Genomic DNA, 12,073 nt, shown 5'->3' on the forward strand with positions numbered 1-12,073 from the left:
CCCCCCGTTGTGAAGCTCATCACCATCAGAGTAGTGTTGATCTTAGTAGCTGTAGAAGATCTCTACCTTGAGCAGTTAGATGTGAAGACTGCCTTTCTTCATGGTGATTTGGATGAAGAAATCTATATGAAGCAACCTGTTGGTTTTATTGAAGAAGGAAAGGAAGAGATGGTGTGTAAGTATAAGAAGAACTTGTACGGATTGAAATAGGCCCGAGACAGTAGTAAAAAAAGTTCGACAACTTCATACAGAACTGTTGTTTGTGGAAAATTTTGCAGTAAAAGAAATAAAGAAAAATTGATTTGTATTCCTTTAATCTCAGTTACAATTGGATTTCCTGATTACAAAAGAGAGGAGAATAATCTGGATTCTCACCTTTGTTTAAATCTAGGTTCTTCACGGTGGTGATGAGATGCCTCCCTCGAATGCTCGCGTCGAGTTTGCTTCTCGTTGACGATCCGATGTCTTGTTTCACTGGAACGTGGTCTTCTCCTCACGATTTGACGTTGTGGAGAACTCTGAACGAGTTTAAAACTCTATGAAAGAGTTGATTTAACCGAAAGTCGGTTATAAGCCAAGGATGAAGAAGATCTTGTTGCACCAAAGGATGAATGCCGATCTCTCAATCTATGATGCTCCAAGATCTCCCCCTTTGCTGCCAAGAAGTTCTAACAGACCGCTCGAACCCCTGAACTGAATTGATTTTCAATTATTTATAGGGGATTAAGGGGTGTAACCACCTCCTTAATTCGCTCCTAAGTGGGGCTAATGTGATGTAACCGCCCCTTAAATCACTCCTGAGTGGAGTTGTGATCCCCTCGGATCGTGGAAAACGGTTTTGGAACCGTTCAGCTCGTATTTGAATGAGTCAAATGCAGGACCTGTATTCTGGAACGAAATCTGTGTTTGAACGCAGTGTTTGCGAGCTGCGTCTGGCAGCGCTTGGAGCTGCGTTGGGTAGCAGTTGGAGCTACGTCTGGCAGCGGTTGGAGCTGCGTCTGGCAGTGCTTGGAGCTGCGTTGGGCAGCGGTTGGAGCTGCGTTGAGCTGCGTTCGGAGCTGCGTTGGGCAGCGGTTGGAGCTGCGTTGAGCAGCGGTTGGAGCTGCGTTGAGCAGCGATTGGAGCTGCGTTGAGCTGCGTTCGTGGCTATGAACGCGATGCGTCTTGATGCTGGTGTGCGGGGAGAACTTCCACAGTTTGATTTGAAGAGACCGTTGATTTGTAGTCTCTTTCTGTCGAAGCATTGCAAAGATCATCATTTTGTAATCTTTGCTTTAGCTCTCTGATATATGAGAGTCGTCAGATTGTAACTCCCGAAGTTGATTATGAAGGCTTGTTTGATTAGAGCTTCCATCAGTTGTCGTGAAGGTCGTCAGATTGTAACCTTTAGCGATCTACGTGAAAGTCTTCAACTTGTAACCTTCTGGAAGTCGTCAGATTGTAACTTCCATCATCGGTGTTTTGATGGGGATCAGCTATCTATTATGATTTTTTGACAGCCTACAACTGTTTGGGGAGAAAATTATTTTCTTCATTAAGGTATTCGTTACAACTTAAGTCATTACAATGAAAATAAAAAGATAGTCTTTTTATAAGACTCTTACACAATAAAAATAAAAAGTACAATTCTCGTAAAAACAAACGCAGAGATCGTTTATCGGTCTTCTGTTTGCGTGGGATCTTTGCCTGTGTCGGGATTAATCCGTGGACCACCGAACGATCAGATCAGATCCGGAGTTTCGTTGATTCGTGAAGGAATCAAGAAACCAAAGTAATTATCTCCGTAACAGCGAGATTATCACTCTTCTCGAGATCACTGCAACGGGGCAATTTCAAGGCAAAGAACCGGGCTGCAGATCTGATGAACTCCTCTTTTTTATGCTGAAGAATTTGCTGAAGTCTCATCCTCCTCTCTGAAATTCGTGGCTCTTCAGTCCTCAATTCAGCAGGGTTTCGCCGACGCTCGAGAATTCCAGATCTGAAAAAATAAAGGCCCTGGAGTTGTATTTATAGGCTTCAGGACCCCTGTTTTCGGATAAGAACGGTCGATTCCCCTTATCCTTAGTTGTAACCACTTAACCACTTTTATGGATGATATTTTTTATCAGTTGGAGCAAATCCAGACGGTTAATAGTGGAAAAATGACTCAAAACAGCTAAAAACAATATTTTTGGGTCTGCGGACACTCATGGATGTCTCGGCCATCCCCTTGGTCGAGACACCACTTGGTGTCTCGCCGAGGTTTGGCTTTGTGAATTCTGTCCGTTTCCACTGTATTTTCTTCATCCGAACTCGGAATCACGTGATTCAAAAAGCATCAGAAAACCAACGAGGAGATCTATAAACTCACATGATTGAATCATATGTGAAATGAATGGGACATGAGGGGCGCTTTGTCTTTCGTAAGTAACGTGCAGCTCGCGGTCCATTCGTGTTTCCGTTGTTCTAAAATTCCGTTGCTTCGCATGGTCCGTCGACTCACCTCATGCGTTTGTCATCGTCATATGAGCTTTTATGACTTGAATAGCGATGTTCATCGTCTTCTCTCTGTCTCGAGCCACGTGCGGGGACCTATAGGTAATTTTTGATACCTACAAGAATAATAGCTATAGAAGATGCAATTCAGATCATTGTTGCTACTTCAAGAGGTTCGAGTCCAGTTTTATCATATTATTATTATATGTTAATGATATGTTAGTTGAAGGACTGAGTTTAGAGGAGATAAACAACTTAAAAAATTAGTTGGCAAAGGAGTTTGCTATGAAGGATCTGGATGTAGCAAAGCAGATTCTAGGGATGTGAATCGGTAGAGATAAAGCTGAAGGGACGTTGAGGTTGAATCAAGATGAATACATCGAGAACGTGCTTCAGTAGTTCAACATGCAGGATGCTAAGGTTGTTAGCACGCCCTTAGAAGCCAATTCAAGTTATCTAAAGAGTAATCGCCTAAGACTGATGCAGATAGAGAGCATATGAGAAGGGTGCCATATTCTTCAGCCATTGGGAGTCTCATGTACACGATGGTTTTCACGAGGCCGAACATTGTCCATGCAGTGAGAGTTGTGAGCAGGTTTGCAAGCAATCTAAGGAAGTAGAATTGAAAGGCCGTGAAGTAGATATTACGCTACTTGAAAGGGACTATAGAAAAAACCATATGTTTTAGGAGAAAAGAGTTGGTACTGCAGGGATACATGGATGTGGACTTCACCAGTTATTATGATACGAGGCGTAGCGTCATGGGGTATGTTTATACCTTGGCGTCGACAGTAGTGAGTTAGGTTTTACGTCTGCAGAAGATTGTAACTTTGTCTACAACTGAAGCTGAGTATGTCACGATGACTGAAGCAAGAAAGAAGATTATTTGGTTGAACAGGTGTCTGGAAGAGTTGGATCTGAAGTAAGGGAGAGGAGCTCTTTATTGTGACAGTCATAATGCTATACATCTTGCCAAGAATCTAATATATCAAATCAGAACAAAGCACATCGACGTAGGATACCATTTTATACGCTCGCTGATTGAGTACTGAAAGTTACATCTAGAGAAGATTTTGGGGAGTCAAAATCCTGCGGATATGTTGACAAAAACAGTGATCATTGACAAAATGGAGTTATGCATAACTTCAGTTGGCCTTCACGTGTAGGAGATGAAAACGGAGCAACACCAAGAGGATCGTCGGGTTGATGATGACTAAAGAATGGATTTTTTTTTCTTGTAAGAGGATGCTTACGAAAAAGGAAGAGTTCGAGTGAGCTTGTTGATTGTGCTATGGTCTCCAAGTGGGAGAATTGTTAGTCTAAGGGATGTAGACTCAAAGCTGCAATCAAAAAATTGTTGGATAGTAGGTTTCCTAATCTGTTTTGGTAACATGATTCTTAATCTGTTTTGATAACAGTATTCTTAATCTGCTTTGGTAACAGGTTATTAGGATTCTTACTCTGTTTTATTTTTTGGTTTTAGGATTCCTAATCTGTTTTGGTTTTAGGTTTTCTATATATATGGAACGCCTTAGAAGAGATTAAACATCAGAAAATAGTGTTTTGAGAGAATTCTTTAGAGAGATCTCAGAGAGATTAGATCCTATTTGTGGGCATTGTAATCTTCTTTAATATTAATCAAAGAATTATGTGGTGTGACTTCCGAGGATGTAGGCACGATTGCTGAACCTCGTTAAATTTGGTGTGTTCTTTCTTGTTTACTTTCCTGCAAGCTTTTATCTTTTATTACTATGATTTTTTTCTACTATTTTACACTCAAACACAAGATCCGAAAGGGCAATTGTTCGATTTGATTGTTTCGAATCCCCAATAGTTTGTGAATTAAATGGCAAAAATGAATAATGGGCTTACATTGTCAACAGAAGGATTCAAACCTGCGCAGTCAAAAATACCAACAGATTTCGACTCTGTTTCCTTTACCACTCGGACGTATCACCGATGTTTGCAATTTATCAAATATATTTTATTTAATAAAACAATATACTTCTCTGAGCCGTACGGATCATCCTCTTTCAGTTCTCAAGTGCCAACTGAATGACGAATATAGCTTGTGCTTTTCTTGCTGTGTTTCGACTACTTTTTAATCTAAAATGTCACAAAAGATTAGTGATTAGAAACTATTTGAACAGTTACAAATAAAACCACCAAGTCTATAAACTGAATTACAAATAACAATACCTGTCACCTTAATCAAGGAGACCTAATTTATTTAGCATATATACGGAGGTATAAATGAATGAGCGTCAACACGTGACTATCTGAAGCTGAGACAAGTGGTGACATGCATAAGCTCATGATTGGTATATGCGTAGTTTAGACTATTACCTATATATGGTATTAAGGGAATCTGTGTTGTGAGGTTTAATGAGAGAGAGAGAGAGAGAGAGAGAGAGAGAGAGAGAGAGAGAGATGGGAAAAGGATGGGCGATCGCTCTTCACGGTGGAGCCGGAGACATTCCCTTGATGCTACCTCCTGAGAAGAGGATCCCAAGAGAGGAAGCCCTCCGCCGCTGCCTTGATCTTGGCATTGCCGCTCTCAATGACAACAAGCCCCCACTCGATGTTGTCGAGCTTGTCGTATTATTTTTCATCTTAATTTCTCCCTCTTTCTATTTATTGTTTAAGTTTCAATCTAATCTAATTTACAGAATTATATTCACAAGTTCAATCTAATCTAATCTATTTATTGAGACTTCCACCTATATATAAGGGTCATTGATAATTAAATTGCACTTACATTCTTCCCTTTATTAGTTAATGAGAAGGAGATATACATCCTGAGCTTTTTTTGTGAACACCCTTTTAGTGGTATCCAGAAATTAAGACAGATCAGTGATCATCTATGATGTCCACCAACACCGTGTTCAGCCTGGTTTACGACACTTTTGATAAGATTTAAGGGAATCATCTATGCTTTTTATTTGAATGGGAAAATAGGATTAATGTAGCGGATCTTGAAAAATTTTTGGGATGATATATGCCTACTGGTTTATAGCGTCTAAGTGACCTAATTAAAAAAAGGGCAGTCTGGTGGATGAAGCTCCCGCTATATATGAACGGGTGCGGGAACGGATGGGCCACTTTTGAGTCCATTGAGTCTTACCTTACATTTTTCAGAAGAGGATGTCTCCACGAATTGAACACGTGACCTTCAAGATCACATGAAGGTCACACGGCGACAACTCTTACTGTTGCACGAATGGAACTAGTTTCTGCTTTGTGTTATATTAGGGTGCTACTACAGGGACTCCACAGGGGTCCAAAATAGGGGACCTAATGGGGGGACAGGTGAGGTGCCATCCATTAACGCATGATGCATTGTTCATGAACAGTGCATCATGCGTTAGGGGGGGCACCTCACCTGTCCCCCCTTGGGTCCCCTAATTGGGGTCCCTGAGGCATTTTTGTTTTCTAAATTGCTTCGTCCTTTCCATTATTCTCAATTAAAAATGCTGCCAAAGATAACTCTCGAGTTCAGAGGAATTATTGTATACTGAAAACCTCTTTGCACATTTCCCATATGGACTAAATTTACATACTTACTCATTTAGGTTTTGGCATCCTCGCTAGATTAATTATCTTGGGGATGTGGGATTCAATTAAATACAGCATGAAAAGCATAGGCCAATATCGTGAACATCAATAGCTGCTACTTGTCATGATCTTTTGTACATTCCTTTGACTGGAATTCTTTGCAGGTTCGTGAATTAGAAAACTGTCCACACTTCAATGCAGGCAGAGGTTCAGTATTGACTTATGCTGGTACAGTTGAAATGGAAGCATGCATTATGGATGGTAAAACAAAAATGTGTGGAGCTGTCTCTGGCCTTTCTACAGTTGTTAATGCCGTATCCCTTGCTCGACTTGTGATGGAGAAAACCCAACATATTTACCTAGGATTTGATGGTGCCGAGGCTTTTGCAAGGGAACAAGTTAGTTTACTTTTCTTTTCTTTTTTTCTCTTTATTTGTCTTTCCTAAGAATTCGAATCTACTAATACCGTATTTATGGTTGCATGATATAGAAAATAAATTAGGTTCTTAATAACTGATATGAATGCAGTATTAAATTGAGCTTCATGCATGGAATTTATGATTTAGTAGTTTTATAACTTTACCTTGGTAATTTGCACATTATCACATGCATTCCTCCCATTCTCTGAATCATGTTGGTTAAGATATATTATGGATTATGCAACATTTCTGTTCCAATGTTTTCCTTTTTGAGAAAAAAGTCTACAGACGAAATGTAGGTGAATTATGTTGGAGAAGTTCATCATTTGAGATTTTAGCTTGAAAATTTTAGACATTCTGGTTAAAGTTCAAAGTTTATGAAACCATAAATTTTTATCTTCACCCACAAAAAAACATCAGAAGCTAGTCTTCAAAACTTAAAAGCTAGGAAAAACTACAATCAGATTTGGACATATTTAAACTAAGGGCCCATTTGAATGACAAGAAGTATCTTAACTAAAAAGTAAATCAAAGAAGTAACTTAAAAAATTATGAAGTAGGAAGTAATGTAAGTAGTACTGTTTTTGTTTGTTTCACATATTTACAGAAGTTGCAGAAATAGTACTTCCTCCTTTTCATTTACATTTTTTTTTATTGTTTGGATAGCTCTTGGTTAGGAAGACAGGAAGAGGATCTTTGAGATTTTATTTAGAGTGAGGCATATCTACAAATAAAAAAACTAATTTTATTTTTTAAATGGATACACAGTTCAGGTACTTTCTGAGGTATTCCGAGCCATGCGCTCTATGCTTGTTAGCTTATGAGATTTATGGGCTGGTTAGAAAAGAATAGTTTGTTGAATGTTAGATGCCCAGAGACTGAAAAATAATAAATCCAAATTATCGTACATGTAATGGTTTGACTGATTTATACTTTAGTAATCATTATTGTCTGTTGGATATTTTTTTTTGTTGTGTCCAAACCTGCTAAATGTTAAAGGATTATGCGGACTGAGAATATAGATCCTGAAATTACACAGCTCGGTTATTTCACCTTTTTTTTGCTGTAGTTTTCCTCCTCTCTTTTTATTAATGTCTGAAGGCTTCATCTCAGCATGTGCAATTTTATCGGAAAACCTCTTCTGTTTTTAGCTATGCTATCGCATAACTTCTAACTGATTGGAATAAATCTAAATTACTCAGGGTGTTGAAACTGTAGATACATGTCATTTCATAACATCCGAAAATGTGGAAAGACTAAGAAGAGCGAAGGAAGCCAACCAAGTGCAGGTATGCAGTTTCTCTGATAATTGATCCCTCTGCGTCTTTCCTTAATGTGCACTAAATAATGGCATCTAACTTTATTGATATTGCTTAACAATCGAATATTGACAGTACTATCATTTGACAAAGGTGACTTTCACCACGAGCTTAAAAATCAGTAGCTTTTTTATTATTTCTGTCAATTACAAAAAGGTATTACCTTTCGTTATGCGCCGGGCAGTGGGTTCCAGGATTTACGTATGAATTGTTATCCAAACATGCTATGTAGCTTATATATCATTAGTCTGTCTCTGTTTTCTGTAACTTATCGACGCATGATATGTTATAACAAAACTTAGGAAGTTAATAAGGCCAGTGAGCTCCCTTAATTAAACAAAGAGGAAGAGGAAAAAGCATTGACATCCTCAATAGTTGCAGAATATACCCTCACATGTCAAGCCCTTAGCACTCTGCAGTGGCTGACCTAGGAATTATGAGAAGGAGGGGCCAAAAAAATTAATAGCTAAATATGATAATATGCATAAAAAAATATGTTATTCATTATTATCTAAACATCACTAGCAAGACTTCCAACATTGATTTTCAAATTAGAATATAGTGTTTACAACAATATTCTTCTTGCCTTAATTCTTGAAATCTTTTCATGACGTCTTCATAATTAATATTATAAAATATATCTTTTTCAATATAGACACCAAATAACCATTCATGTACGCGTCTCTCATTCTATTTTAAGGTCATTCTTAATAATTTTTATTGTCAAAAATCTTCTTTCAACACTTGTTGTTACAACGGGCAAGATTAGTGTCAACTTCACCAACTTGTACATTAAAGGATATAAAGTATCAATATTCCATTTAACCAACTTCTTAGCAAATTTACCAATTTCTTAATTATCAAAACATTCATGATGAGTAGCTACATAAGAGATACAATTTTTCATAGAGTTTCAGTTTTAGTGCAAAGGCTTTTTACACTTTAGCCCCCTTCATTTATTGGAAATTGAGATCTAGAATTCAATGGCTCAAAGAGGGTGATAACGATACGGCATTCTTTCACAAATCTGCTTCCCACCATAGGAAAATTAACCACATCCCTCACCTCTCTATCAATAACATCATTCTTTCTTCTATAACAGAAATCAAACAAGCTTTCTTTTACTACTTCTCCAATTTTTTCAAATCCCATGCAGATTCTAGGTTCAATATCAATTGGGACTTGTTATATTCACCTTCTACCATTGATCTACCCCCCTTAGATTCTCCTTTCTCTGCGGAAGAAATCAAATAAGCAGTTTTTGACCTCCACCCAGACAAATCCTCAAGCCCTGATGGTCTCCCTATCCTCTTTTGCCAGAAATTCTGGTCGGTTATCCATCATGACATCACCTCCTTCATTCAGTCTTTGCATTCAAATGTCTATCCTCTTCATAACATCAACTACTCTTTCATCTGTCTCATTCCCAAGAAGGACGGGGCAGACAACCCTGCAGACTTTAGACCTATTAGCCTTATCAACAGCTTAGTGAAAATATTCTCTAAAATCTTAGCTAACAGGCTCAGCCCCTTTATCCCCTCTTTGGTAGATAATTCCTAGTCTGCCTTCCAAAGTGGCAAATCATCACTTGACCCCATCCTTCTCGCTCATGAGTTGATCAACCATTGTTCTACTGGCAAAAAAGATATGTGTACCATAAAATTTAACTTCTTCAAAGCTTTTGATTGTTGCACTCGAACTTTCTGCTTTCCCTTCTTCAAGCCAGAGGTTTCAGTCCTATTTGGTGCCACTGGATTCACTATATCCTATCATCTACCAAATCAGTTGTTCTTGTTAATGGTTCCCCCACACCTTTCTTCAAATATCACAGAGGACTCAAACAAGGTGATCCCCTCTCTCCCTTACTATTTCTATTAATTATTGATGCTCTTAACAAAATGATTATAGATAGTGTTCAAGCAGGAGATCTCTCATAGCTGAATATCAAGGGTGAGCTTAACCATATCAGAACCCTCCAATTCACCGATGACACCCTTAATTTTTACAAAGCAACCCTCAGTGACATCTTTACTCTCAAAACCATTTTGTTCTTATTCGGTCATATATTAGGGCTTAATGTCAACCAGTCCAAAACTCAACTCTTTTACCTAGGTAAAGTTCCCTGTAGGGGAGCTCACCTGGCCAATTCTCTGTCTTGTGCAGTTGGTTCCATCCCTTTCCATTACCATGGTCTACCTCTCCAGAAAACTTACGTTATGGAAAAACAAGTCCTTGTCAATTAGAGGTAGACTCACTCTAATAAATTCAGTTCTATCCTGTCTCCTTCTATACTATATATCATTTTTAAACTCCCTACCGGCTCACCAAGGCTATAGATAAAAATCAAAAGATCCTTCCTATGGGGTGGTCATCAGCAGACCACATCAGCTAAATGCTTGGTCAATTGGAGAAAAATTTGCACTGCTAAGAGTGAGGGTGGATTAGGAGTCATCAACCTACAATCTTTCAACACTACTCTCCAATCTAAATGGATATGGAAAATTTTAGATAGAAAATCTTACATCAGTAAAGTCTTTTCTCTATATACTCCTCTAATTTTTTCAACCCAATATCTAGCCCCCCTAAAGCTTCAGCATCAAAACCGATTAAAGATCTTTACTCTATACAAGACCCTTTCTTTAGCCAGGTTATTTGGCAGCTAGGTGCAGACAATACATGCAGATTTTGGGTGGACAAATGGGTGGGAGATAACACTTTCAGTAGCGGGGTAGCCGGAGCGATGAAGGGGGGTTGAGGAGAGAGAGGGTACGGTGGAGGAGGCTGTCGGAGGGGCTGTGGGGGAGGGGGGTGTGGGTGGTTGCAGGGATCTGAGAGAGAGAGCGCATAGACAGGAGAGAGAAAGATAATGTTGGTGGCGGCTGTATTCGTGAACAGGAGAGGGTTTTGGTTACGGGATATTTATATACATATATAATATTAGGGTTAGGGTTAGGTATTTAAAGCAAAAAATAATTAAAATAAATAATTACGGGTATTTAAAAATTAAACTAATTACGGAATAATTATCTACTAAAACATACCAGTTGTATTAACAACCGCTGATACGCAACTGAAGAAATAATACTATAAATTGTACAATTATATAAGAATAATTAATAAAACATATAATTATTTATTTTAAAATCAAATAATTATGGAATAATTATCCACGCGATAAAACGTACCGGTTGTGCTAATACGACAGCTGATACGCAATAATTAAAATAATACAATAATTTACACAAATAATACGTAATTAATAATTCAACAGAATACACGAAATAATACGTAATAGTAACAATAATACAACGTATTATTTAAAATAATATGTAATAGTACTGATAACACAACAGATTAATTCTAGAAATTTTTACCGCACAAAATAAATTTATAAATATTAAAATTATTTAAATAAATATAAAATTTAGACTTTAAAGAGTGGAAAATTCTAGAAAATCAAGAAAAATACAAATACTCTTTTAAAAATCATAATTAATATTTTTAAAATACGAAAAAAATTATTTTAACTAGTATTAAATTTTACGGTCATTACAAACAAGCTCAACACTAAAGATAATCTCTCAAAACAAGGATGGAACGGGGAACAAATCTGCTCTCTATGCAAGAACGAAGTTGAAACGCATGATCATTTCTTTAATAATTGCTCTATCACCAGACAAGTTTGGTCTATTCTTATCCAGTATGAACAGATAGGGAACTGGCCACAAGATATTAATTCTCTCTTCTCAGTTAAGAACACCCACTTGTCTAACAGGAAGCTTAAATTTTCTTGGAGGGTCATCTTCCCTTGCTGCTACTGGTGGATCTGGACCAGCAGAAACAACCTTGTCTTCAATGATATTCATGTATCCTCCAACACGCTAATCTAGCTCGTTTCACTCTTTTCTGGATAGGAGCATCAAGCAGTAGAAAGACAGCAGCTCTCCACAAGGCAACCTTAGATCTGGGACTGAAGGAGTTGGCCAAAGACTGTAGGGGTGATGCAGAGGGAGAAAACTTCTAATCTACCACCTCCCTAGCTTTTGCAGTGATCTTCTAAGTCTTTTGTAATTAAATTAGCAAACTTTCCAGTTGATACTTCTCATCTCTTTAGCTATGATCCTATTGGAATAGATGGAAACAAAGCAGCTATGGCCTGGATGGTGACGACAAGGTCCGCTCCCCTCCGACCACATCTTCTTTTGGTTCCACCCCCTATTTTTACTTCCAAAAAAAACTATACACCTTTTTTGGATATTTAAAAAGTTCCATTACCACCAGAATAGAAGGTCAAAAAAATACTCT

General features: G+C 38.0%; 1 protein-coding gene across 1 annotated transcript; it reads left to right on the plus strand.

Annotated features, from left to right (window-relative positions):
• LOC109850892 (isoaspartyl peptidase/L-asparaginase 1-like) lies at window positions 4,906-11,752 on the plus strand. The gene is made up of 4 exons (XM_020420977.1): window positions 4,906-5,073; window positions 6,195-6,428; window positions 7,652-7,738; window positions 11,683-11,752. The coding sequence occupies exons 1-4, from the start codon at window positions 4,906-4,908 to the stop codon at window positions 11,728-11,730; spliced, it is 537 nt and encodes a 178-aa protein (XP_020276566.1). The 3' UTR covers window positions 11,731-11,752.

This window comes from Asparagus officinalis, chromosome 7, assembly GCF_001876935.1.
Source record: "Asparagus officinalis chromosome 7, Aspof.V1, whole genome shotgun sequence".
In the NCBI taxonomy this organism is placed as follows: domain Eukaryota; kingdom Viridiplantae; phylum Streptophyta; class Magnoliopsida; order Asparagales; family Asparagaceae; genus Asparagus; species Asparagus officinalis.

What these genes read in the sequence shown, in the direction of transcription:
- LOC109850892 (XM_020420977.1), top strand. Translation starts at nt 4,906, where the DNA reads ATGGGAAAAGGATGGGCGATCGCTCTTCACGGTGGAGCCGGAGACATT. An exon ending in TCGATGTTGTCGAGCTTGTC is followed by an intron (nt 5,074 to 6,194) that starts GTATTATTTTTC and finishes AATTCTTTGCAG; the next exon opens with GTTCGTGAATTAGAAAACTG. An exon ending in AGGAAGCCAACCAAGTGCAG is followed by an intron (nt 7,739 to 11,682) that starts GTATGCAGTTTC and finishes TTTTCTGGATAG; the next exon opens with GAGCATCAAGCAGTAGAAAG.